This window comes from Phyllostomus discolor, chromosome 14 (assembly GCF_004126475.2).
Source record: "Phyllostomus discolor isolate MPI-MPIP mPhyDis1 chromosome 14, mPhyDis1.pri.v3, whole genome shotgun sequence".
NCBI lineage: Eukaryota > Metazoa > Chordata > Mammalia > Chiroptera > Phyllostomidae > Phyllostomus > Phyllostomus discolor.
The window spans coordinates 44,744,541-44,771,656 of NC_040916.2; the positions used below are offsets into that span (position 1 = coordinate 44,744,541).

Below are 27,116 nucleotides of genomic sequence, written 5' to 3' on the forward strand. Positions count from 1 at the left end.
TTTTATTTATTTATTTTTAGAGAGAAGGGAAGGAAGGGAGGAAGAGGAGACAGGCATCAATGTGTGGTTGCCTCTCGGGTCCCCCAACTGGGGACCTCACCTGCAACCCAAGCATGTGCCCTGACTGGGAATCGAACCCGAGGTCTTTTGGTTCACAGGCTGGCACCCAGTCCACTAAGCCACACCAGCAGGGGCTAAAGCATGTTTTTAGAATATGTCTGCTGATGCTGCAAGAGGCAAGCAGACCTTTCCTTTTCTAAAGCAAAGGAAATGGTCAAGGCTGGAATCATGTCTCAGGCTTCTCACTAAAGGCACAGTATCTTTCACACTACCTCTCCAAAGTTCTAGGAAGTGTGCTCAACTCTTGCAAAGTAACATCTATTGAAACGATCTCAAAATTAGTGCCCTGGGGAGAGGGGAATATAGAGGACTAAATGGTAATGAAAAAAATGTATTAAAAAAAACAAAATAAAAAATTAGTGCCCAAACACTTTTTGCTAATTATATCAAAGTTGGAAGTCATGAAAGAGTCTAGATGCTGAACAATGTTTTATTTATGCTCTGCAAAATGCCAGACTTTAAAAATTAGTCATCATTTCATCTTGTAGTAAAAAAAATTTTTAAAGGTAAAGCACCAATGTTTAATTGTACATTATATATTATCATTTCAATATACTATATCAAAGGACTGAAAGAACCTTGTTTTAATAACACAATTGCAAACAGCCAGTTAAATGGTATAGTTTTAACATAAGTAAAAAATGAATTCCTTACAAAATATAATACCAAAATAAACATTATTTGTTTCAAAAATGGCTTTAGAGGGCCTTAAAAATTAATGTAGGTTTAAAGGAAGTGTCCACCAAAATGGAAGAAGATAGATCAGTATTCAGTAGATAATGGACAGAACTTATTATGACACTGGTACTTTTGGTTTTATTCAAAAGTGCTCTTGGATTTGTCTTAGGTAAGATTAAAGATCACAATGTGATATTCATTTTAGTTTACTAGCTGCTCAAAACTACATGTAAGTTTTCAGAAGTAGGGTAAACACACCTTAGAATAGTAATATAGTGCCCTTTTAATGTTGAGATGAACTTTGCAAACATGCAGAAGATAAATAATGTTTATATATGTTCCTTTGGTTCACTAAACTTTCTTCTTTTTGGCACTGACTCTTGACTAGCAGAATCAAAGTGATGAAGAACCTATCAAAAGAAAACAACTATTAAGAATAGATATTTTCCAGTTTAAATGTCTTTCATTTTAGATATTTTCATGTCTCTGAGGTTTCTTTTTTCTTTTTAAAATATAGCTAGCATACCTATTTCCTACTAAGATAGGTTACCTGGGTTCTTTAAAAATAGGGTAAATTTTATTACTGACATATTTAAATCATCTAATGGCTGCTGAAAGTATATACTTGCAAAGTATAAAGTCTTCATTAGGGTTGTTGGAGTAGGAGTAGATAGAGTTAACATTATGCCCTCAAAATAGTAAAATATTTGGGGGGGATGAGAGGGTACAAAGATATTAAAATGAGCTGCAAATAGAGAAACATTCTACCTTGGCACAATGTAAGATTTAAACCATGTTTTGTTTTTGTATCCCTGGCACTTAGCAGTACCTAATATATAGCTGGCATTCAATGCACAGTTTTGAAAGAGTGGGAGGCCAAACTAGGAAAATTCCTAATAAGGTTCCCTGAGTTATTGAACTTTGATTCTTATGGAAGAAACTTACTAAGGATACAAACTGAATTATGATTTTATAGAAAAAAAAATCAAGGTTTAATACACTGGGAAAAATTAAGGAATCTAATATATTAGTGAAATGTTGGATCATTCCGTTGCTTTCTTAAGATTTGTAAACTGATGATAGTATTAACCCACAATGTTTTTGAGATTACCTCTTTAACATTTGATTTTTAAAAATAGTTTTGAGTTTTCGGTGGCTTAGTTTTAGTAAAATAAGGTTCCAAATAAAAACAAGTGTTCCAGGATTTAGGTCAGGAAAGATTTTTTTCTCCTAACGTCCTAGGAGGAAATGCTATATATATATATATATTTTTTTTAAATTTTTTCTTCTTCTAAAGAGAGGAAGAGCAACATCAGTATGTGGTTGCCTCTTGTATGCCCCATGCTGGGGACCTGACCTGCAGAGCAGGCATGTGCCCTGACTGGGAATCAAACCTGCAACCCTTTGGTTCACAGTCTGGTGCTCAATCCACTGAGCCATACCAGCCAGGGTGGAAATACTATATTTTTAATAGCGTTTGTGAATTTGGTAACTTATCTGTTTCTACTTAAAATTAAATAATCACTCTATTCAAAATAAGTAAGCCCTCTTAGTTACAGGAAAATAGAAATGTAAACTTCTTGCCTCCTGGCCTCTGCGACAGAAATGACATTCAGAATATGTTCACTTACAAAAGAAAGATTTGTAGATTATCAAAATAAATTTAGGGATTTCAATATACATTGTTTCTTTGAAAAATAGACTAAAATAAATAATTCATAGGTTGAATTAACTCAAAGGTCACAGGTTGGAAAACTGATTTTTCTTTTTCTTTTGGGCTCGCTAAAGCAAGCCCTCCAAGTATCCCCAGATCTTCCTGCTGAAAGGCCACGTCCTGAGAAGGAGCCCTTTCTGCCCTCCTTCTGTAACGCTGGCTCTCCAGAGCAGGGCAAGTCACCACAACTTCGAGAACATTAGCCACATTCCTCCTGTTCACTACAAACTGACTTGGCTCAGCTCTTCTGCAATGGACAGAACCTTTCCTCAGCAACAGAAGACTAGAAGTACCACGTTTTCCAGTGTTTTTGCATTTCCAGATTCGCATTGTGCTCAGAGGGCTTTTAGGAACAGTTTCCATCAGCATGCCCCAGTGCCCATTCATAGCACTTGCTGTTTTAGGCTGCTTCCTTGTCCTGCATGCTGCCAAAGTTCCAATTAGACAGCATTACAAACACATTAGGTCAATGAAGAACTAAGAACCACAAAGTTGTTCAAATCTTCCCCTCCTTACCCCAAATACACAAACATGCAAAAGAATTCTTTTGATAAATTCAAGTTCCTCAACTGAGAGGTTGAAGCCTCTAGCGATTCTTCTAGCTCCAGGGCACACTAATGCTTCCAGATGTTTTCTCCTATTTCAATGTGTTGTGGCTCTTCTGTGTTGAGAGCAGTGGGGGATGGAGGGAGTCTTTTGCAGGGGCCCAGGACCCTACTCTTCTGCCAGCTCCGGACACACATTCTCCATGGTCTTGTAAACCTCTCTCACCACCATTGTCAGCTCAACCATCTTGTGGAACTTGTCTTGGTCCCCATCGTAACTGAAGATCCCCACCACACTGACAGGACTGGCTTTGTTCAAACTGCTCCCCAGAGCTTTGCAGTTGACAGCAAACATGAAAGGAAATGTTCTGTTCACAGGTGTAATCAATGACAGTGTGCTGGGTGTCATCCAACCCACCTTTTAACTATCTTCTCCCAGTTGGGAAAGCTGATGACACACTTCAACTTTTTGAGCCTCAAGTGCTGAGCACCTCCCTCAGCCCTAGCACAAGCCAGTGTTTGGTCTTGGCCTTGACAGGATCTTTCTGGTACATACAGCCTTGGAAACAAACCAGCTCTTCAGCAGATCCATAACACAGGTGTCAACCTCCACTGAGCACCTAGGTGCAGTAATCCCTGAATCTCCATTTGTGGATCTTGGGGTAGCTGGCATCTTTGGGGACCAGGTAACAGTTCACTGCCTCCTTATGGATCTCAGCTCCCAGTGCTCTTCTGACTTGCTCTCTATAGCAGAAGTGGAGGACACTGATGCCTCTGGTTGCTCTGGGAGTCTGCTTGAGACCCAGGTCATTACCATCATTCTCTACATCTTGCATATTATCACTTAATGGGCTCACAGTCTTTCTGGGAGACACTGCTGCTTTCTCTCCTTCTGTTCTTTTAAAATAATCTTCTTTAATGAGGTTGGGTTCTTGGCCCTAGGACCTCCCTCTGTGTCCCCTTCCTCATCAGGAGGGCACTGGAGTCTAAGGGGTTGTGTGGGGTCTTCACCTGGCTGAACTGGTGGCCCTTCTTCCCCAACATGGCCTCTTTAGAGAGTGCAGGAACCGCCTCAACTGAAAACACTGCTGGTATGGAGGACCACTTTGCACTCTAGAAGTGCTTCTTCTTTTCCAGTGCTGTCAGCATTACCCCCAAATCCAACCATGCTAGAATCTGGCTCTTCTTTCCACTACTTTTAAAATTATTCAGTGGCTGCTATTTAGATTGAAATTTTGATGACCCTACTCTGTCTGACTCTCCTTTCAGATGCAAATGCCAGACTGGGAAACTCCTTGGCATCTTCAATCCTTGGTGGTCTTGAACTATTCAGGACTTTATATTTTAATTTAGACTGTTCTTTTTATTCTTCCTTGAGGCTTTATTTTGCTCAAGATCACCACCTTGTGATGCTTTGGATTTTTTAGTTGACTGGAAAATGCGTTTCTCTCTGTTGTAGGAAGGATGTGAAGATAAAACTTGAGAAGATGATATGCTACCATTTTTAGGATCTACTGATGAAACAACCATCATCAAAGTTTATCACGGAAGTAACATTTCTAGGAGCTGGTGATGGTTATGCAGGTAAAGTCCGATGGACAACATAACCCTTTGGCATCCAGGATAACTCTCTGGTACATGAAGAGGGATTGGTAGCAGCATTATCAATTACAGAGTCAGATTATTATTTTTCACCTCTGTTTCACCCTCTGCTGACAATGGAGCAGATTTTACCACTTCTCTCACAAGAGAAGTGTTCATAGAGGCAGAGCATTAAAGGCCCACACTTGGGCTATTTTGGCGTCTCTAGTATCTCATTGTTCACTGCAACCTGCAGTTTAGGAAAATCCAATCTGATAAATTCAAACTCAAGTTTGGAGGCAGGTCTACACTTTTCAATAATTCCAGGTTTTCTGTCCATTCATTTATGGTACTATCTGATTTCAAATTAGTGTCAGCATGAATGGGCATATCGTGTGGCCTTTTATTGATTTTATATCAGATGATATAGTTCTTACTGTCAAACTTTTGCTCATTGCACATTTTTTTTCTTAAATAGAGCTTTCATGTCTTATGGAAGAGAGCACATGTGCTCATACCATGGCTTCACCCTCTGAAAATCTTGGTAATGACTGGGTTGGTTATAATCATACTGGGAGTCAGGCCCTGGGCAAACATTTTATGTAGATTCCAGGGTATAAGAAGAATAGGCATACAGATGAAGAGCCATCTAGAAGATACATATTGATGTGGAAATGTTGAAGCTCCAAAGGCTGTATCTTCGGGATAAAGTGTCTGCTAAGGCACTGGTAGTTCCTGAACACAAAGCTGCACAGCTAGGAAACGTGTGCTTCTGAAGACTCTAATCATGCCTGAGCCCAGAAAATTTGGGGACAAACCATTTGAAATTGCTGACAACTTGATGCCCTCACCTGTGGGCTCTTGCAGTCCCTCCAAAGATGCAGCTCAGAGACAGACTGACCCTGGAGGACAGCTACTACCCTATCAGGAAGCTGGGCAAGTGGGGAGCACCTTTACTTTTGATTTCCAGAAAGCTCAGATCAGATTTGTGGCCCAATTTTAGTTCTATAATAAATAAAGTGCCTTGAATATTCCTGTACTCTCATTTTTTCATTCTATTCTTATTTTCCTCACACTGTTTTTTATTTATTTTATAAATTCCTCCAACTACTTCAAATCATTCATGGAACTAGACATTAAATATTTACATGGAAAAATTAATAAACATAGTGAATCTTATTTTAAAATCACCCCATTTTTAAGAACCATATAGCGTTTTAAAAGATCTGGATATCAGAGCTCTCAGGTATATTCAGGAATATTATATTTATCATCTTAAATTTAATTCATAATAATAATACTCTGATACTTGACATTTTATTTGGTCTATATATTATCATAAGACTTACTTTTTTCCCCGATTCAAGTTGACTTCTCTTCCGATTTTCTTTAGAAGATTTTACTCGTTGATTTCCATTAACCTCCAAAAAGATAGAATAATTATTAATTGGTTATCTCTCAAAGACCAACACTTGATTTTTAACCATAAGTAACTATATGAAGTTTTTTAAAAAACAGCTTTACTGAGATGTAATTCAGATACCATGAAATTCACCTATTTTTTTTAAATGTACAATTTTATACTTTAAAATCACTGAAGTGTACAATTCAGTGATTTTAAAGTATATTCACAGGGTTATGCAACCATCACTGCAGTCAATTTTATAATATTTTCCTCACTGTAAATAGAAACACTAAATCCTTATAATTATCTATTTCCCCCACCCTCCAACCAGCCCTACAACTTTCTGTCTCTATAGAAACCCCTATTCTAGATTTTCGTGTGAATGGAATCATATAATATGTGGACTTTTGTGACTGACTTCTTTCACTTAGCATTATGTTTTCAAGGTTCATCCAAGTTGCAGCATGTACTGATACTTCATTCTTTTTTATAGCTGCATAATATTCTACTATCTGTATTTTTGTTTATCCATTTGTCTGTTGATAAACATTTAGGTTTTATCCACAGTTTGCCTACTGTGAATAATACCATGTATTCAGTTTTAAAATGAATATTGAATGATGACAACTTATTAGCTATCATACTACTATTCTCTAAAAGGACATACTAATTTTCTGATACTTAAAATGTATTCTTCAGTGATAAATTCCTTAGTATATGTACTATTAAATATTTTCATCTCTTGCCCTTTCCTAACCATAATTCAGTCATGATTCTCAAAATCAGGAGTACTTTGGCAGAGAAGTGAATTTATGCTCCCAAAGCATCCTAATGTTATATAGGAACTTTTGCCTTTTAATGCTGATTTTTCTCTATATATTATAAAAAAGGATACTCATTCTAAATAGAAGCTGCCTAGGAAGAACATTTTGCTGCTAGAGATACTAATTTTTGAAATTCTTTTATTTCTTACTTTCATTAGCATACTAGTTTGAAAGCTGTTTTCTGTCAGTGCTAACTTCCCATTAAGAATGTGGGGGTGGGGAAAGGACACCTAAAATGGCACTATAATCAGTGATGTGCTGGTAAATGTTTAACAACTGGTTCTCTGGGAAGAACAAATCCTGAGTTAAGCATCTGCTGATACCCATGCTATAAATATTCTCATCATATCCAATTTAAAGCTACCAACATCGTGTCACTGAATGAGGAGTTGAGAAGAAGTGTTCCCAAATACCACTGGAAGAGCATGCTGTTTGTTTCCTATTTTTGGATATAGTATTTTGCATGTTTTACAGAATGCTTTTTCTTCTGAATGCTTTTTCTGCTGAACTTTTTAGAATAACTTAAAGCTCTAAAATAAAATACAGATTTCTATTTAGTACAATTCATACCAAAAATAAAATAAAGTAGTGTCTGCTTTTTTACTTAAGAACATGAAATTCATTTTATACAATATATATATAAAACATTCATTTTTAATGTCTAATTAACAAGATAATCCATTTATGAGATAGAACATGGGAACATTTTGGCATTTCTTTGGGAATCTAGATAATGGTGTCACTTCTCAAAGCCTTTCCTGGATGTCACTCTCTAAAGTACCTTCAATGAAATTAACCATTCTTTTCTCTGTGCCTCTATGTAGTCTCTTCAGACTGCTATATATCCCTTTATCACAGCTTGTGACTGCCAACTACTAAACATTTAGCTAAGAACAGGAACTATGTATTATTTATGTTTTATACTATATTTATACTTATGACATAAAATATAACATAACTATGTTATGTTATAACTATGGGTTATATTTTCTAGTACCTAGATGGGTATAATGGGTGCTTACTAAATATTGATCCAATAAATAAAGTGTTAATAAGCAAAATAAACTCACATAGTGGGGAAATCATGAGGTTAGAATGGAAAACAAATTTAAAGACACTTACCACTTTATTCTGAAAGATTTTTCCACTTCTTGTTTTGCTTTCAGACATATCAAGTTTAGATGTTTTATTGACTAACTGCTCAACCTAGAAAATAATTACACAGAACATAAGAAAAGCTTCTCATATCACAATAATGGGGTTTAAAATTTCAATCACATAAAATTTAGGGTCTTGTTTATTGAGGTAATGAAACCAAGTGACACTTCAGTGTGACACTGTACACAACTGACCATTCACTTAGCTGAGAAAGTCCCAAATGATTGCCACCAGGGCACTACTCTGCTAAAAGAGAAACACTTTAGCCCACTCCCAGTGGAGAAGGGGCTGTGCAAAGGGGAACACTCATCATTACCATTTTCAAGTTCATTTTATCTAAATGTTACTTCCAGATTTTACTGTAAATAGAAAAAAAAATGTTCTGCTCCAAGGCAATAAAAATGTATTATATACTCCATTTGTAAATACAAAGGGTATTAGATAATAATTGCTTAAGATTCTTTCTGTCTCTGAAATATTGAGAATCTATATACAGTATTTAGATTTATTGCTAAACCCACCAATAATATACTTAAAATTTTCAACATATCCAGATTTTATTAATGAGCATTCTTAATACCTAATTTTCTTCTAAAAGACCTAGAATAAAGAAATCTGAGTAATAACTAAATAAACATATAATCAACAGTCTTTGAAAAAAAGTTAAAAGTGAGATGGAACTATCAAATTTATACCTGAGAATGAGAAGTTGAAAGATCTGGACTTTCTTTAGATCTCTTAATTTTATCTTCCTCATAAGCTAAACTTGGTTCTGTAAAAAACAAAAAAGTTAAAATGGTATAAAACTGAATTAGAAGTAAATTAATCTACATTTTCATTAACTTCATACCTCCAAGTTCAGAAGACCCAGGAGTTTTTTTCTGCTCTTCTGTGTTCATTTCAACGTCAAAACCATCCTACATAATTACGTGAAGAAAAAAAATGAACACATTTCAAAAACAAACTAAAACAACTTGGTAGATGTATTGATGAGCAAATTTCTTTTCTTTGAAGGTTAAATATAACATAAATATACAACTACCCAAAGCTTGCTAGAAAGAAAGCAGTCCTGTAATTACTATTACAAGGCAACTTATTTATTCCAATAAAGTATAAAATACTACTTTACTTTGCTGGATTACTTTAAGGACAAATGATAAAAATATACAACTTTCTCAAAATATATCATGGACCCTTAGATCCACCATAACCCTTAGATCTTACTATTGTTCGAGGACACTGAATTAAACAGGTTCACACAACAAGCTGCCACTTCTATAGTTCTGAAATTTCCACACAGATGTTAGCATACACTCTGAATATGATCCTAAACTCTTCAGCGAGTTAGTTAAGGATAAGATTAGTCATGGTAGAAATAACAGGTTTTATGTCTACTTTATAATTATTATTCCCTTTGTGACATGTCAAAGAGCTTTAAATATTTTAAAGTAAGGCTACATAAATTCCATACATATTTGTTATAAAGCAAGACTGGAGTTTAGGTTTTAGGAAAAAGATTTCTTCTTTGACTATGTGGGTTGAAAATGAAATTTTCTATAGGTAAGAATGTGGCCACAAAGCCTAAATCAGGTCAGTTTCTATACGAAAGTACTGTGATCATAATTTAGAATAAAATCAAATAAGAGAAAACAACAAAGATAAGATTAAAGATCATGTTAATGATGAAAGATTTTCTGGGAGTAAGGCAACAACAAAAGCTTTTTTGTACTTATATTCACCCATTCATTCAACCAGTGAGAATGCACATCTGTAAATCTAAGTGCTATGTACAGGAGGGCAACAATAAGATACTTTTTCTTTCTTCTAGGAACTCCAGAGTGCTTCAGGACAGTGACTTTCCATGCCCTGAAGAAATTCAAGCAGAGCTAATAAGGATGTTGTAAAAATAGTTCCAGCATTTAATTAGGGGATTAGAGTAGGTCAGTGGTTTCCAAACTATGCTCCAGAGACCAAAGGGTTTCCTCAGAGTCCACTATGAGGGGAGGGGAGATGGTGAGTAGCTGGGCCTCTCAAACCAGTCCTTGCTTCATTCGAAATAATTGCACTTTTAAATTTCTTAGAATGATGTTTGCATAAAGATAAAAAGCTTGCAAACTTTTTGAAGTTTTAAACTGGGTTGGTGTATATTCAGACTGTATGCTAACAGCTGTATGGAAATTCCAGAGCTATAAAAGTCACAGCTTATTTTGTGAACATGTCTAATACAGTGCCCTCCAGTGACAATAAAGTCTAGGGGTTCTTAGAACCAACATACATTTTGAGAAAGTTGTATATTTTTATCATTTCTCCTTTAAAATAAAACTATACTTTCTTTAAGGTCTCTTCCAAACTTGAGTTTATGATTCTGAAACAGTATTTATACAAATATTAACGAGAGTTATAAAAGTCCTCATTGAGACAAATATTTACTACTGTACTTTGTTTCTTTAAGTGTACTTACAGATACAGAATGCTCCTGTTCATCTTCTAGATCATCTTTTTCCATGAGAATGTTTTGAAGTGGTGTTTTCAATTGTTTTGGAAATAATATAGTTGAATCAATATTTTCCATTCGTTCTTTTTCAGTGGTCACTTTTACTTTGAAGGTGTGAAAAGGTGTTGGGACTTCTCCCACATTTAAATACATAGGCTCCCCTTCAAATATCACTCCTTCACAATCACCATCCTTAAAACCAGGAGGCTGGTAATCTGGGGGTGTAACTGTGAAAGAGTAAGAATAAATTGTGGTGTTCATGAAATTGAAGAAAACATTTTTATTATTATAATACATGCAAATTGGAGAAATTTCAAATAGTAATAAAGAGCATATAATAAAAAGTAAAAATCACTCTTTTATTATCTCTAAGTTATTTTATTCCCTAAAGGTAACCTTTATTTCCCTTCACTTGACTGTTTGTGTAACCTTGAGGAAATTATCATATTTGATTTGATTTCCTGATCTCTCAAATGGGGAAAATAACAGTACCTACCTCCTACGGTAATTGTGGGTATTAAGTGAATTAAAGTATGTAAAATGCTCAGAACAGAACTGGCACACAATTAAGTATTCAATAAATGTTAGTTGTTATTACATTGTTGCTTGATGTTGAGAAGATATTATGCATGTACAATTTATACTATTCCATATATATTCATATATATACATATATAACCTCAAAAACACAAACGAGATCATACTGTTGTTTTTAACATTTTAAAATCTGCTTTAATATTTCTTTTTTCTATTTTTATTATATTTTTTCCATTATCATTTATTCCCTTTATAATCCCTCCCATGATCACCACTGTTGTCCATGTCCATGAGTCCTTTTCCCTTTTTGTTCAGTCCCTCCACCCCTCCTTAGCTGTCTATCTAAACTGCTGTCTATGAGTCTGTCTCTATTTTGCTTGTTAGTTCAGTTTATTCAATAGATTCCACACATGGGTGAAATCACATGCTATTCGCCTTTCTCTGACTGGCTTATTTCACTTAGCATAATGTTCTCCAAATCCATCCATACTGTCACAAAGGGTAAAACTTTCTTCTTTTTTATGGCCGAGTAAAAATTTACCAGCACATTCTTTTTAATAGCTTGCACAGAATCCTACTATATAGATGCACCATAATTTATTTACTTAATTTATTTACTTAATCCTCCAATGAAGGACACTCAAGGTTGTTTCCATTTTGTTCCTATTTTAACCAATGCTATAATAAAAATCCTTATATACATGTAAACTTGCATATTTGTATATTCTTGTGTGCAATAAGCTTGTATATTCCCAAGATACTCTTGTAGCTATTATTTCTGGATTAAAGACAATATGCATTTAAAATTCTAATACTGCCAAATTGTCATCTAAAAATGTTATACCTATACATACTTTCTCAAGAGAGTATAAAAATGCCTGCTCTGCTTCCCCCCACACCTTGGTATGTGAAAAATGGTGTCTGACCATTTTTCTTTAATTATGAGTAAGACTGTACTTCTCATAGATATGAAGGCTCCCCCCAAAAACACCCCCCTGGAATTTACTTATAAAAATTGTGTATTTATTCTTACATGTTTAAACTTCAATCACCTTCAAAGCACTCTCCTTTTGATGCAATACACCTATTGAGACTTTTTTCCACTGTTCAAAACAGTGTTTGAAGTTGTTGATTTTGATGCCTTTTAGTGCTTCGGCCATTTTTGTTTGTTTGTTTGTTTTACCTCCTCCACATCAGCAAAACGTTTCCCTTTGAGGACTTTTTTCATTTGGGGAAATGAAAAAGAGTTGCTCTGGGCAAGATGGGGTGAATAGGGAGTGTGGGACATGGGGGTCATGTTGTTTTTGGTTGAAAACTGCTGAACACTTAGTGCCATGTGTGCATATGCGCTTGCCCACCATGAAATGAGCAAACACTTTGGAAGAGTCTTAAAAAAATTCACTGAAGCTGAACACAGCCTCTCACACCAGCAGCTGGTACACTGATACAGATGGATTCCTAAAACACTCACCTAGTGGGACAAGCCTGTACTACAAGAGGTCTACTCTCCAAAAGATAATTCTGTGTTTTTTAGGTCCCCTTCCTCATGTTATCATCACTGGAGGAGTTTGTGTATATTTTATTTTCATATTATTATTTTTAATCTTCACCTGAGGATTTGTTTTTATTGATTTTAGAGAGAGAGGAAGTGCGGGGGGAGAGAGATAGCGACAGAGAGAAAAACATTGACTGGCTGTTGACTCTCATATCTGTCCCCAACTGGGGACCAAACCTGCAACCTAGGTATGTGCCCCATCCAGAAAGCAAATTCACCACTTTCTGGTGCACAGGATGATGCTCCAACCAACTGAACTACCCTTCCAAGGTGTTTTGTGTATATTTTTAAAACCCATTTTTTCAAATCTTTCTTTTTCAAATATTAATATTAAATGTAAACTTTGTAATTTCAAAAAAATATATAGTAAGTTATGCCCTTAAAAACATTTGGGATGAAAACCAATAGTTTCAATAATAATAAAACATATGGATAGCAACTGAAACAGGATGTATTGCAAATAGTACCTTCATCATAGTAAAAAAGTTTCATGGTCAAACAAACATCATTAGGTAAAGGTTCCAGATTTTGCATTAGAACATAAATCTTGCGAATGAGGAGAATACTTGCTTTCTTGGTGTCAGCAGATGAAATACTAGATTCAGTGGTTTGGTTTCTACTAGAAGAGAATCACATATTATTTTATGACACCTGTAGCTTCTAATAACATTTCACATTTTGTTGAGATTCTTACTTCTATTACAGCATTAAGGTGTTAAGTTGTAAGGTACCATAAAATGTCACTATTATAACTTAATTTATGCATTTTATATAAGATGTTTAAAGGAAACAAATGGATTTTAATTATATTTATAATCACTCAAGCATACAACAGCTTTCCTACTCTTTGGCTCTGTTTCACTATTAACATAGCATATAATTAGCCACAGAATCCTGGCTTGAAGTTACTTCAAGAATATTTGGTACAGCCATACCTTGATGGTTAATGGGGGATGTCTGAAAATTTTCAAAATTAATCCTGAAATTAAGCTATATAGTATTAGTATGAATAAATCATAATCTGTTATACAAAAAGAAAACTATAGAACTATACCTTATGAAGTCCATGATAGGTCCATCCCCAGTGTACTTGAATTTAAATTGGTAACATTCTGAAATTGTCTTAAATAGAAAACACTGCAGTTACATATCCAGTATGCAGTCTGGCAGCTAAGTAGCTATGTACTGCTTTTGTATGACTCTTAATATTTACCTAATAATTTTTCTGCCATATTAGTCCTTATTGGTTCATTGAAATTTTAAAGTCCCAATAGTTGATTCCCATGGTTTGGGATTTGGGGCTTTAATCTTGGAGAGAAATTTATTCTTCTACTCATTGTAATGTATGTTAAATACATCAGAGAGAAGGAACCCCTAGGCAGGCAGGTAAGGGAGGCAGCTTATCTCTTAATTTAGCAGAATGACAAAGCACAGAGTTTCAATCCTTGGTATACTGTAATCATAAGCAAGTTATTTAGGCTTTCTAAATCTGTTTCCCCAGCTAATAAAAGGAGTTGAAAATAGTACCTATGTCATTGGTGGTTGTGAATATTTATTAAATGGGATAATTTATACAAAGCCCTTAATGAAGTGCCTAGCACATCAAGAATTTAATAAATATTATTTCATCAGCAAGTTTCTTTTTCATTGAAAGAAAAAATGTACAACTATAAAACATCTACAATAAATGAACACTTTTCTGAATAGTTTCTGGGCAATCAACTAATTCATAGCTTTTGCCCATATGATTTGTCACATGGACATATATTAAGGCATGTGTATCAAAGAAAGGAAACATTCTCAGCCCTCTTAAAGCTCTAATACTTTTATTATGTTCTTTACATTTTAGTGCTTCACAGGGATGGGATTAGTTCTTTTTTAAAAATCTGCTTCTCCATAACTGAGGAAAACACTATATTATAACAGCTATACTGTAATGGTTATGCACCCAGATCATGAACTGGACTTCTTAGCTCCAAATTCTGGTTGTGCTATTGTGAACACAGGCAAAAAACCTTGTATCTAGGTTTCCTTATCTATAAAGAAGAGATGATAATGGCAGCTACCTCTCAAGAGTTGTGATGAAATAATGAGGTAACACAGAAAGCCCCAAGGAACAGAACCTAATACCAGTAAGCACTCAATAAATTCCATTTCCCCTTAGCTTCTTCTGGTTTTCATTTTCATTTCTTGTAATCCCTACTTGAATTGTGAGATGAACTGGTGGATGTGACTGCACTGGGATGAATATTCAAAGTTTAAGGAGTTTCTTATTTTTCTCAAACTCAACCCCTGTCAAAATTCCATAAAAGAAATATTGTAAAGAACCAGAAATCAGGATATTTAAGTTATTTTTAATAGCCTGTGGTTTTTTATCCTAGGATCAGTCATATAATCTCTCTTGCAGTAAGAGTATAAATTGGTTTAAAGATAAAAATACAAACCCTGTCTTATCACAAAAAAGATTTTATGAGGTTTAAATGTGAAAATATATATGAAAGTTCATTGATTAAAACACAATTGTAAGCATAAGATATATTATAATTTGTTATTTTTAGATATTAGAGGCATTGTTTCTTTTCTTAAAAGATTTTATTTATTTTTAGAGAGAGGGAAAGGGAGGGCAAAAGAAAAGGAGGGAGACTTCTGGCCAAGATGGAGGTGTAGGTAGATACACTGCCTCCTCGAACAACCAAAAGAAGGACAACAAATTTAAAAACAATAAACAACCAGAACTGACAGAAAATCAAACTGTAGTAAGTCTGACAACAAGGAGTTAAAGAAGAAACAACATTCAGACTGATACGAGGGGCAGAGGTGGGCAGCCCGGTGGAAAGAACTCATAGCAAGGCGGTGGTTGATGGACCCAGTGAGGTGGTAGCTGGCAGACCTAGCAGTCCAACATCCACGTACAGACAAACTGGGAGGAACAACTGGGGAGTGAGACAGACCGAGCAACCCAGAGTTCCAGTATGGAAAAATAAAGCTGCAAACCCTCTAGCTGTAAAAACCTGTGGAGGTTGAGGTGGCAAGAGAAACTCCCAGCCTCACTGGAGAGTAATTGGAGAAACCCGCAGAGTCCTAGAACGTACTCAGGAATCAACACCAATTTGCTTGTGGGTAGCATGGGAAGTGACTGAAAGCCCGCAGAGAGCTGAACAGGTAGCATTATTCCCTCTTAGACCCCTCCCCCACATACAGTGCAACAACGCAGCAATGTGGGTTGCCCCGCCCTGCTGAATACCCAAGGCTCCCCACCTTACTACGTAACAGGCACACCAAGACAAAAAAATATGGCCCAAATGAAAGAACAGATCAAAGCCCCAGAAAAATACAACTAAGCAATGAAGAGATAGCCAACCTATCAGATGCAGAATTTGAAACACTGGTAATCAGGATGCTCACAGAAATGGTAATGTATGGTGGCAAAATAGAGGAAAAAAGTGAAGGCTATGCAAAGGGAAACAAAAGAAAATGTACAGGGAACCAGCAATGACAGGGAGGAAACTGGGACTCAGATCAATGATTTGGTGCAGAAGGAAGAAATAAACATTCAACCAGAACAGAATGAAGAAACAAGAATTCAAAAAAAAATGAGGAGAGGCCTAGGAACCTCTGGGAGAAGCTTAAACACTCCAACATCTGAATCATACAGGTGCCAGAAGGAAAAGAACAAGAGCAAGAAGTTGAAAACTTATTTGAACAAACAATGAAAGAGAACTTCCCCAATCTGGCAAAGGAAATAGACTTCCAGGAAGTCCAGGAAGCTCAGACAGTCCCAAAGAAGTTGGACCCAAAGAAGCCACTCCAAGGCACATCATAATTAAGTTACCCAAGATTAAACATAAGGAGAGAATCCTAAAAGCAGCAAGAGAAAAAGAGATAGTTATCTACAAGACTTCCCATAAATCTTATGGGATCTTGTTCCCGTAAGACTGTCATCTGATTTCCCAAAAGAAACCTTACAGGCGAGAAGGGGCTGGAAAGAAGTATTTGAAGTCATGAAAGGCAAGGACCTATATCCAAGATAACTCTATCCAGCAAAGCTTTCATTTAGAATGGAAGGGCAGATAAAGTACTTCCCAGATAAGGTCAAGTTAAAGGAGTTCATCAACACCAAGCCCTTATTTTATGAAATGTTCAAAGGACTTTTCTAAGAAAAAGAAGACAAAAAATGTGAACAGTAAAATGACAACAAACACAACTATCAACAATCGAACCTAAAACAGAACAAAACAAAACAAAAACAAAATAAGCAAACAATCACATGGAGTGTTTCATTGGGGAAAGGGAATGGGGAATGGGAGGAATGGTACAGGGAATTAGTAGCATAAATGGTAGATAGAAAACAGACAGGGGGAGGTTAAGAATAGTATAGAAAAATGTAGAAACCAAGAACTTATATGTACGACCCATGGACATGAACTAAAGTGGAAGTGGGGGATGTGGATGGGCAGGAGTGTGCAGGGCAGAGGGGGACAAAGGGGAGAAAGTGGGACAACTGTAACAGCATAATCAATAAAACATATTAAAAAAAAGAAAGAAAAAAAGGGAGAGAAACATCAATGTAAGAGAGGAACATCAATCAGTTGATTTTCACACCAAGCAATCTTTTGCTTTGTAGGACGATGTCCAACCACCTGAGCCACACAGGTCAGGGCAAGGCATTATGTTTCTTTACTAACTTAAACACACTTACCTGTGGGTCTTCTGGGTTGGTGTATACCTATTTGAAAATAATTTACAACTGAGCTATACAAGGCTAAGTGTTCAAGGAGAAGTAAATTAGTTGTTTAGACTAAACTATTATATGAAATCAGCAAAATAAAATACAAAACCCCTCCCCACAATTATTAATTTGTTACTTTTTTCCACTGAATAGATCAGTTATTTGAATAAAGTGACTTAATTGATGATTTTAGTATTATTTAATTATGCAAGGCCTAATTTGACTGTCTTTAAAAAAACATACAATTTAAAAATAAATACTTACAGCTAGAACAACCATCCTTAGCTGAAATACAAGAACAAAAATTTTATTTTTAGTTTATAAAATACTTTTTCATGATGAATCATAAGAATTCTGTCCTAGTTTAACATCTATTCCTAATAAGAAATAATCTTTCAGAAAATAGACTTTATATGATGCATATAAAGTAATATATACCTTAGATAGCCTTGTCTATTTCCCAAAATATCTATTTCTAGTTGACTTAGTAAAGGATGAAATTCATGTTATTTGCTTAAGCAAACAGGGGCATTACCACCAGTTACAAGGAAAATATATATTGTGAAAGAACACATTAAACCTTCGCAATATGAAAACTGATTTTGAAAGGAGAAAAAGTACAGAGTTCAGAGCCTGCTCATTTAATAAAGGGAAGAGGCTTTGGCGACAATAAAAACAGAATCACAGGAAATCATTCACTCAAGTAACCTGCTCAAATTAAGTCATACTTAATTTGGATCTTTTCTTACACGCCAGAGTCAATCCACCAACAAGTCCAATCAGTTCTACTTGTCAAATATATCCTGAATCTTTTTTTTCTCCTCTTCTGCTATCCTGGTCTAAGCCACCAGTTTTTCACTTCCCTTCCCTCCCTTCCCCTCTCCTTCCCTTCCAGATTTGCCAAAATGTTGGGAACTTCCCTACCTGGTTTTTGAAGCAGTAACCCTCTGGCTAAGGCTGAGTAAAAAGACTGCAGGACCATAAGCTACTAAGGAGACAAAGCTTATCCTCCTGGCAGGGGAGCAGCCTCTTCCCCCTTTACCTCACCCTGCTTGGCCCTGGGTGGATGACTGGTTAGCCAAAGATGGGTAAGATTCCTCAAGGGAGGGGTGACCTAAGACAGGCATGGTTGCCAAGGGGCCATCAGGGAAGGACTTAAGGGACTATAGGAAAGGGGTGATGGACCCTCACCCCTCAGCTCTGTCATAGCCTGAGTCCTCATTCTATCTGTAAGAAGTCTCCTGATCTCTTGGCTGCCTTACTTCCCCCACCTGACTTGAGCCTAAAACAATGCTGGAGGCAGGTGTGGCCCTGTGCTGGAACAGGCGGTTTCCTAGGCAATCAGGCCTAAGAAAGATGCATAAAATCCTGTGAAACCTTCTTTGCTAAGAATGCCCTCAGTTTAAATGATAAGGGTCCAAGCATAAATTGAGTTTGTTTTCCACAGATTTATGGCCATTTGGTATCTGACCCTGACTCAGAATAAGTCCTCACAGTTCTCTGAATGTTATCTATCCTTTGATCACTACTGCCTGACAGTGATTGATGATCTAGTCAAGAATAAGCCCAAATATAAGCCCTGTATTCCTATGTATAAGCCTTGTATTCCTACGCAAATTAAACCCAATCAAAGCCCATTGAGGAACAGGCTCAAGGACCTTCTCCCTTGAGAGACTGGCCACCTTTCCTCCCCAAGAGATCAGGTCTTGGTAGACTTATTCTCATCTGTGACAGCAGGGTTGGGAGGCTGGGAGGGGGCGGTGAGAGGTGGGGATGGCTCTGCGAGAAAGCTTTTCAAGAAAGGAAAGAGTGTTTAAAAACACGATCTATAAACTCAAAAGATTACCATCAAGTCAAAAGCATTAACAGCCTTGCTCCTCTTACAAGTAATTTAATAATAAAGACCATCATAAGGGGGAAATTTTAAATATACTAGCAATTTAATTAAAGCATTAATTGTCCACAAGTCAATACCATCTATATATAGCACCATTCCTACCAGAGGCAATAATGACAAACAGGATCTTGATTTCAACAGGAAATAAATCTACTTTGTTTTGGTCAGACTAGAGCTCAAATTTAATTTCTCTTGGTTGAGGTCAATGTTATTAAACTGAGATAACATCTAATTTTAAGTAGTGTACTTGAAAGGTTAGATTCAACATATATTTAAACTTCTTGATTATTTTTACAAGACAATGAAGCTTAATATTTTAAAACCAGTCTGTGGCAGCTACTCCTCAAAAGAATCTTAAGAAAGGGATGACAGTAATACTCAACAAGCAATCTGACCATATGTCCTACTCTCATTCCTTTCTAGGCCTACAAATATTAATCTCTTGGTATTACCTTCTACTTACTTGCTTTTGAAACATATAATTTTTTAAAATTATAGCATTGGGTTCTAAACAGAGACTCTTATGGAAATATTCAGCAAAAGTTCATTTAACTTTGGGACTTTGGGATACAAAAGTTTAACATTTAGGGTTTTTCTTTGACATGTCTCAAACTCAAACCATGTAAGCAAGATATAATATGCATATCACATATATTCAGAAATACAATGGAGCAAAACTATCACTAAGTTCTTAATTTGGACACAAAAGTGAAATGAGCTTTGCTGGTTTTATTCGGCTGAATCTCTTTTACTTCAAGGAAAAAGTCTAAATATATCTTCCTGGCACTCAAAATCTTCCATACTCTGATCTAATATGCTGATTTGATCCTCATTGTTCTCCAAGAACACAAACTATTCACAGTTATTCTGGTTACTCAGTTATCTCCCAAACTCATCAAGTTCATGATACCTTTGCTTACTCAGGTTTCCTCATCCAGACTGTATTCTCTTTTCTCCCTGTCTCTTAATCCTACCCACTCATTTTTAAAAAACCCTATCTATTCTTAAAGGCCATCTTGTTTTATTTGCGTGTTTTCCTCCCCAGATTAGTCCAACCCAAGATGATCTTTCCTCCCTTCAACTCCCTTGGCTCATTGTTTTAACATGGGAAAAACTTGCTGTTTTTACTTCCCTTTCCTTCCCTTTCCTTCCTTCCCTCTCCTCCCTTGCTCTCTTTCTTTTCTTCTTTTAATCAGTACTTTAGTAATAAAGTGCTGTTCTCCTTAATTCCAATATGTTCTTCTACAGTATATTCTCTATTTAGCAGCCAAAGTAATTTTTAACATATAAATCAAATAATGTTTGATTTCTACTCTAAACTTTCAAACGACTTTTATTTGCACCTAAGGAAAATACAAACTTCTTACCTATACAGCATGAATGCTCTGGCCCAGCCTATCTCACCAGGCTTATCCCATGCCACTCTACCCCACTGTTCATTACACTCCAATCATACTGGCCTTTTCGTTCTGTGAACCCTCCCAACTCCCTTTCAACCCCGCATTTGTCACTCTCCTAGGAATACTCTCTCCCCCAAATCAGTGCCTGCCAGGTTTATTCTCATTCAAGTCTCAGGTTAAATGTCACCTCCCCAAAATAGCTCCTCTGACCACCCCATCTAAAGTTACCCCATCTTTCCACTGCCACATAACTTTTCTAAACATTTTAGTGGCATTTAACATTATTGGAAATTATCTGACTTGCTTGTTTTATTGACTGTTTTCCCCCTATAGAATGAACTCTGTCCTACTCAGCACTATTAGCTCACCCAGCTCTTACCTAGAATATGTGCCTAGCACATAGCAGGCACTCAATATTTAATAAACATTAAATATTTAAGGTTTTAATGAGGGAGGTTAATGACCATGGATAAAATTTTGTCTTCTTTACAACTTTATTTAACTTCTTTATATGTGTCAATATAAACATATGCTAAGTGTTCAAAAATGCTCACTGTCTACAGTAAAACCTTATTAATTGAAATTTCACTAATTCAGAATTTGTGACAATATAATTTAGACTACATGAAAATTTATTTCTGAATGCTCATGAATACTTTATTACTAGTATAAATAAAATTATAGAAGGCATGTTAAACTAATGAATAAAAAACTTAAAGGCTTTTAATTCATTAAGTTTTTGTAAATTAAGATGTGTTATTAATACAAGCGAGTATTAACAATTGAACAAAACTGCCTTGGCAAAATCTTAAGTATTAATTCTATCAGCTTTAAATGAGTTGAATATTAGTCTTTAAAATATTCAAATGTTCAGACTTTTTAGTAATTTGGACTGACCAATGCCCAAGTTAGTTTAAATTAATGTTTTACTACATGGTAATTGATATTGCATTTGTGAAATAAATTGTGGGAAAAAAGGACACAGAGACACTGACTTACATATTTTTTCTGCAAAGCATCATAGCATCCTAGCATCCTAAAAAATAAGCAAGGATTCACTTTTAGATTAAATTACATTTCCAGAAAACAGTTCTTTTAATAAATCTCCATATCATTGCATGACTAAATGATATAAAATTTTCTTATTAAAGATCCCTGCTCACTAACTAGCTTAAAATAATAAAATAAAACAATGTGGCAGAAATATAAAATGTTGATATGGATGGAAAGGAAGATATGAAATATTTGACAGCTAGTATTTGTGGGAAACAGGAAAATGAAGTCCACTCTTAGGGAGCATAAAATAAAGGAAAATTTTAATGCAAAATTCTAATTCCCTGCAAAAATTGTATCCAGAGTTAAAGGAGGGGAATCACTAAAATTGGGTTAAACACTGAAAGGTATCACTGAAAATAATGTGATTTAATAATATAAATAATATTCTGTTGTTAGATATTCTTTTACTTACCACTTTACTAACTGTGTAGATCCTGGACAATTTTTATCTTCTCTCAGAATTTTGACACAAAGATCTAAACACAAAAATTATAATATAAATACAAAGCTACTTAAGATTAGTACCCTAGCTGGTGTAGCTCAGTGGACTGAGTGTGGGCTGTAAACCAAAGGGTCGCCAGTTCGATTCCCAGTCAGGGCACATGTCGGGGTTGCAGGCCAGGTCCCCAGTACGGGGCGCATGAGAGGCAATCACACATTGGTATTTCTCTCCTTCTCTTCCCCCCTCTCTAAAAATGAATAAATAAAATCTTTTAAAAAAAGATTAGTAAATAGCTAGAAATTTAAAATGAAGATTATGTTTGTCAGCTGTGTATTATTGGCATATTATTAATGTCAATGCATTTCCAGATGATTAGTAATAATATAATTAAAGAAAGGTTATATGAAAACAAATAATCTTTTATCTTTATTGTAAAATGGCATCATAATGATTAGAGTACTTATTGATAGGTAGAAAATAATTTTTTAAATCTATAGACGTAACGCTTTTATGTCATTGTTATCCAAGAGTCTTAGAATATTTGCAATGGGTCCTTATTTCAGTAAAATTGTAAAAGACCAAAAAATTAACTGATTAAAACCCTGATAAAAGCAACATGTAATACAGTGAAAAGGACTGAGCTCTCTCAGTCTCAGGTTCTGTATCTGACTCATAATTCTATAAGGTGAATTATAACATATCATACATAACATAGTGCTTTTTTTATCACCCAGCACACAGTTGGTACATAACATGAGGCACAATATTACATACGTATTATGTGCTGGGCAATAAAATTATTACTGTAGTATGAACTGTCTGTATTATTTTTACACAAGAACATACACCACCACTGTACAAAGCTTTAAACCATATAACATTTTTATCTATTTACTTCATCATTGTAAGAGTTCCTCTAACATCAGGTGAAATTATGCTTGAGAAACTGAGGGAAAAATTATGTTTAAATGCTTTTAAAAGTACTAATATATACTTAATACATTTTATAAAAACCACTTAGATGTCCACACAAAAACTTATACACAAATGTGACATTATTTATAATAACTAAAAAAATAGAAACAACTCAAATGTTCATCAACTGATAAATGGATAAACTGGTATGCCCATATAATGGAATATCATTCAGCAATTAAAACAATAAAGTACTAATTCATGCTACAACATGGATGAACCTTGGAAACATTATACTAAGTGAAATAAGCCAGGCACAAAGGGCCACATGTTGTACGATTGCATTTACATGAAATGTCCGGAATGGAAAAATCCATAGAGACAGAAAGCAGACTGGCAGGATTTTAGGACTGGAGAGGTTGAGGGAAGTGAGAGTGACTTAATGGATATGGAGTTTCTTTTGGAGTGATGAAAATATTCTAAAATTGACAGTGGTGATAGTTGCATTCCTCTATGAATTTCTAAAAATCACTGAGTTGTGCGATTTAAATGGGTAAATTGTCAGGTGTATGCTTATATCTCAACTTAATTTAATAAAGCTGTTATTAAAGAAACAAAATCTCCAATTCAAAATTTACAGTTTTAGAACAAACCGAAATAAAGTAACATGTTCAAAGAAAGTATCACTTTATTTTTTAAAATATTTTATTTATTTATTTTTAGAGAGAAAGGAAGAACAGGAGAAAGAGAGGGAAATAAACATTGATCAGTTGCCTCTGGAACACCCCAACTGGGGACTGAACCTGCAACCCAGGCATGTGCCTGGACCAGGAATCGAACTGATGACCTTTCACTGGTGACCACTGAGCCACACCAGTCAGGGCTCTTTAAAGAAAGTTTTAAAATAAACATTATATTACCATCAAAATATCTTGTTCCATAAGCACATTCTGGAAATATTCCTCTCAAATACGTGATGCAGGATACTGAAATTGCTAGGAGCCTCTTCACTAGCAGCAAAGACTGCTGCTCAGTTGATATCTTATTGGGAAATCCCATCTCGCTCTAAATTCAAGGGAAATTTAAACATTTAGATTTATTAAAAATAAAGTCTTCCTAAACTTGTAAGAGACCTAATTTTGCAAAAGCATGATACTCTCCCCAAGAATTCCTAACCACAGTGGTTAATAATCCCCAGGAAGTCAGTGTGGCTTCTAAGATGTGAGTGTGTTTTTAGGGTAGCAGCCTAAAGGTAATGTAAAAAGTGCTAAAATAGTGTTAAAAATCCCCTTCTGGTTAACTGACTGACTGTAAACTGAACTTAAACCAGCCACTGTAGGCAACCCATCAAACATGCAATAGATTCTCCATTAATTAAAAAAAGTTTAGCAAAAACTTTTATTTCTTAAAATGTGGCATTTCCTGGCATCACTAAACCCTCAAATAGTGAAGCTAACTTTCGATTATAAAAATAGTTGAGAGTTCAAGAAACAGTAAGATTAGCTAAATTAAAATATGTTAAAATACAAGACATCATACCATGGAAGTTCTCTGCAACTGTGCAGTGGCCATCTTCTGATGAAGAATTTCCTTTAAGGCAACCTTGTGACACAAATGCGAGCTTTAACTTCAGACCTTGTTTTTATCCCTAATATTCCAGTTTATTACATGTAGAAGCAGAAAAAACTAAATGTGACCTAGTGAGGATTCCTTTAATTAAAATGAAATCTTCAAAAACATTCATTTTGCAACTCTTCCGAGGTGTTACTTTTAAGCCATTTGACCAGCAAGTCTCACATAAGTTATTTAAAAGCTTTTTAAAAGACCCTTTTTTAAAAAGCACAATCTTTTATTTTTCTTCACTTCACATTATTCAAATATTGTCAATGTTTTACAGGTAGGTAGTAGGTAATGAACAACTGCCCCTGCCAAACAAGCCCTTTAAAGTAATCTTTTAATTTTTGTTTTAAATTTGCCATTTCGAAATAACAGAATGAGATAACTTTCCTCACTAAACTTTAGCATGGCTCTGAATATGACATATTATCTTACTCTATGGAACAACCATGAAAGGAAACCAAAAATATTCTAGATATTTTTTTGATGACTCTTTTTTTCTCAATTATAACTTTGTTATTTTGATGTTTCCATTTTTTGGTGCCAATTTCATTTTTCTTAATCAGACAAGTCAACTATCAGTGTTCATAGAAGAGTCTTATTACTGTATAAACATTTAAAAGTATCCTGACGAAGCCTGGACGAGACGCCGGAGTTAATCTACTTCAAAAACTTCTAATTAGGTATTACATTTTTCCCCACATGTTTTTCCATTAAGGATCTAAGAGTAGGCGGAAGGTGACAGGGAAAGATTTAAAAGCAAATAATATTAGCAATAAAATTAAGAAAAAAAAGATACAAACATATACATTACAAAACGTCCCACGCCGGGCACCAGCCACCGAGACCTACACCACGAAGCCCGCGTTTTTTTGCGCGATGCGCATGCGCCTTCCTTCAACGGTTGCCTGGGGCAGCGCGACAATAGCCTGTTGACCCCTGGTCGAGGTCAGCTTTCCCGCCAAGAGCAGCGCAAGGCATGCTGGGAACCCCAAGAACATGGAGCTGTGCATCTGCTAGGAAAGACACTGGCTGCCTCAGGGAATGGTTAAGTAATTGCATGTGCAAAACTTCGCTGATATGCATAGATTTCCTGCAGTAACCAAAGTGTTCTCAACCGGCATTTAATTAACCATATTAATTTCAGATTGTTTTCTAACTTTCATTTTGTTACTGGATCTATCACATAGTGCATTACCACCTTACAGTCTAATGTGTCTTCAGGAAACCAGTTGCTCTAGCACTCTCCTACCTAAATATTTATACTGTACTGTATCTATGGGTATAGCAGAGAGCTCTGAATGTAATTAATGTCTCATTTAGAAACAAAATAATAAAATCAGAGCTGATAGGTAATTGGAGATAGACTAGCAGTACAGGATTCTTAGTTTACAGATTGTTATATATCCAAATAAATTGTGTAAGTGCAAACATATTGTACTTATTCATAAGCTTTAATATATCTATATTACCAGTTAGGAAAGACACCCCATATGTGGAAAAAAATACCTCCAGAGTCAATTAGGAGAGGAATGAAGACTAGAACCCTGTTTTCAGAGTCAAAAATAGTGAAAATCCCCTGGCCTACTAATTATTTTGCTTTATATTTCTTTTACACTTCAAGTTTTTTTTTAGACATTTTATTTGATACCTATTCTTTTAAAAGAATTTGGTGATTTCTTTTTTCTTTAAGATTTTATGTATTTATTTTCAGAGAGGGAAGAGAGGGAGAAAGAGAGAGAGAGAGAGAGAGAGAGAGAAACATCAATGTGAGGTTGCTAGGGGTCATGACCTGCAACCCAGGCATGTACCCTGACTGGGAATCGAACCTGCGACACTTTGGTTCGCAGCCCGCGCTCAATTACACTTAAAGTTTATAAAGGATTTTCATATTCACTATCATATTCTTCTTACTCTTACTCATATTCTTACTCTTACCCTGTTTCTTGCAAGCACCTTGTTAGGAAGACACAAATATTACTCCTGTGTTAGAGATGAGAAAACTGATTCAAGTAAAATTGGTTTGCCCCAATCACAGCCAATTTAAGTGTTGGTGGAAGGGGAACCGCATATTACGTTTATGGTATGGTGCTTCATGGTGAATTCATTTTGAATCATTAACTGCAAAAAATATGAAAAAGTAAATAGCCCGTTTGTGAATCATAGAATCAGAATAATGCTGTAGAGGAGGAATAATTTCTCCTCTATCTTTTTAGGGTCTTTGGCTGCAATTTAAACTGACAGAGACAGAATAACAGAAGAAATGCATATAAGTTCATATATACATATGTATGTGTGTATATATATTATATATACTATACATATGTGTGTATATTAAATATATATTAAGTATATATGTGTATGTTAAATATATATTTATTAAGTATATGTGTATATATGTAAATATGTATAATACAAATGCATATTTGCATGTATTTAGGAGTCTTCA

The 27,116-nt window shown here is 35.3% G+C and overlaps 1 protein-coding gene and 2 pseudogenes across 2 annotated transcripts; all 3 read right to left on the reverse strand.

Annotated features, from left to right (window-relative positions):
* Positions 1–577: 577 nt before the first annotated feature.
* Positions 578–24,640, reverse strand: HORMAD1 (HORMA domain containing 1). 2 transcript variants are annotated; one of them, XM_028502994.2, is made up of 14 exons: positions 24,590–24,640; positions 23,971–24,115; positions 22,106–22,169; positions 21,637–21,673; positions 17,605–17,625; positions 17,311–17,337; positions 13,666–13,733; positions 13,079–13,230; positions 10,487–10,746; positions 8,876–8,942; positions 8,721–8,797; positions 7,990–8,073; positions 5,988–6,059; positions 578–1,208 (listed from the first exon to the last, which is right to left on the reverse strand). In XM_028502994.2, the coding sequence occupies exons 1-14, from the start codon at positions 24,620–24,622 to the stop codon at positions 1,128–1,130; spliced, it is 1,188 nt and encodes a 395-aa protein (XP_028358795.1). In that variant the 5' UTR covers positions 24,623–24,640; the 3' UTR covers positions 578–1,127. The 2 variants fall into 2 exon arrangements, with proteins under 2 accessions (XP_028358795.1, XP_028358796.1); XM_028502995.2 differs by lacking the exon at positions 17,605–17,625 and having other exon boundaries at positions 24,590–24,622.
* On the reverse strand, positions 2,956–4,611 carry LOC114489073 (annotated as a pseudogene).
* Positions 4,596–5,585, reverse strand: LOC118496633 (annotated as a pseudogene).
* Positions 24,641–27,116: the final 2,476 nt, after the last annotated feature.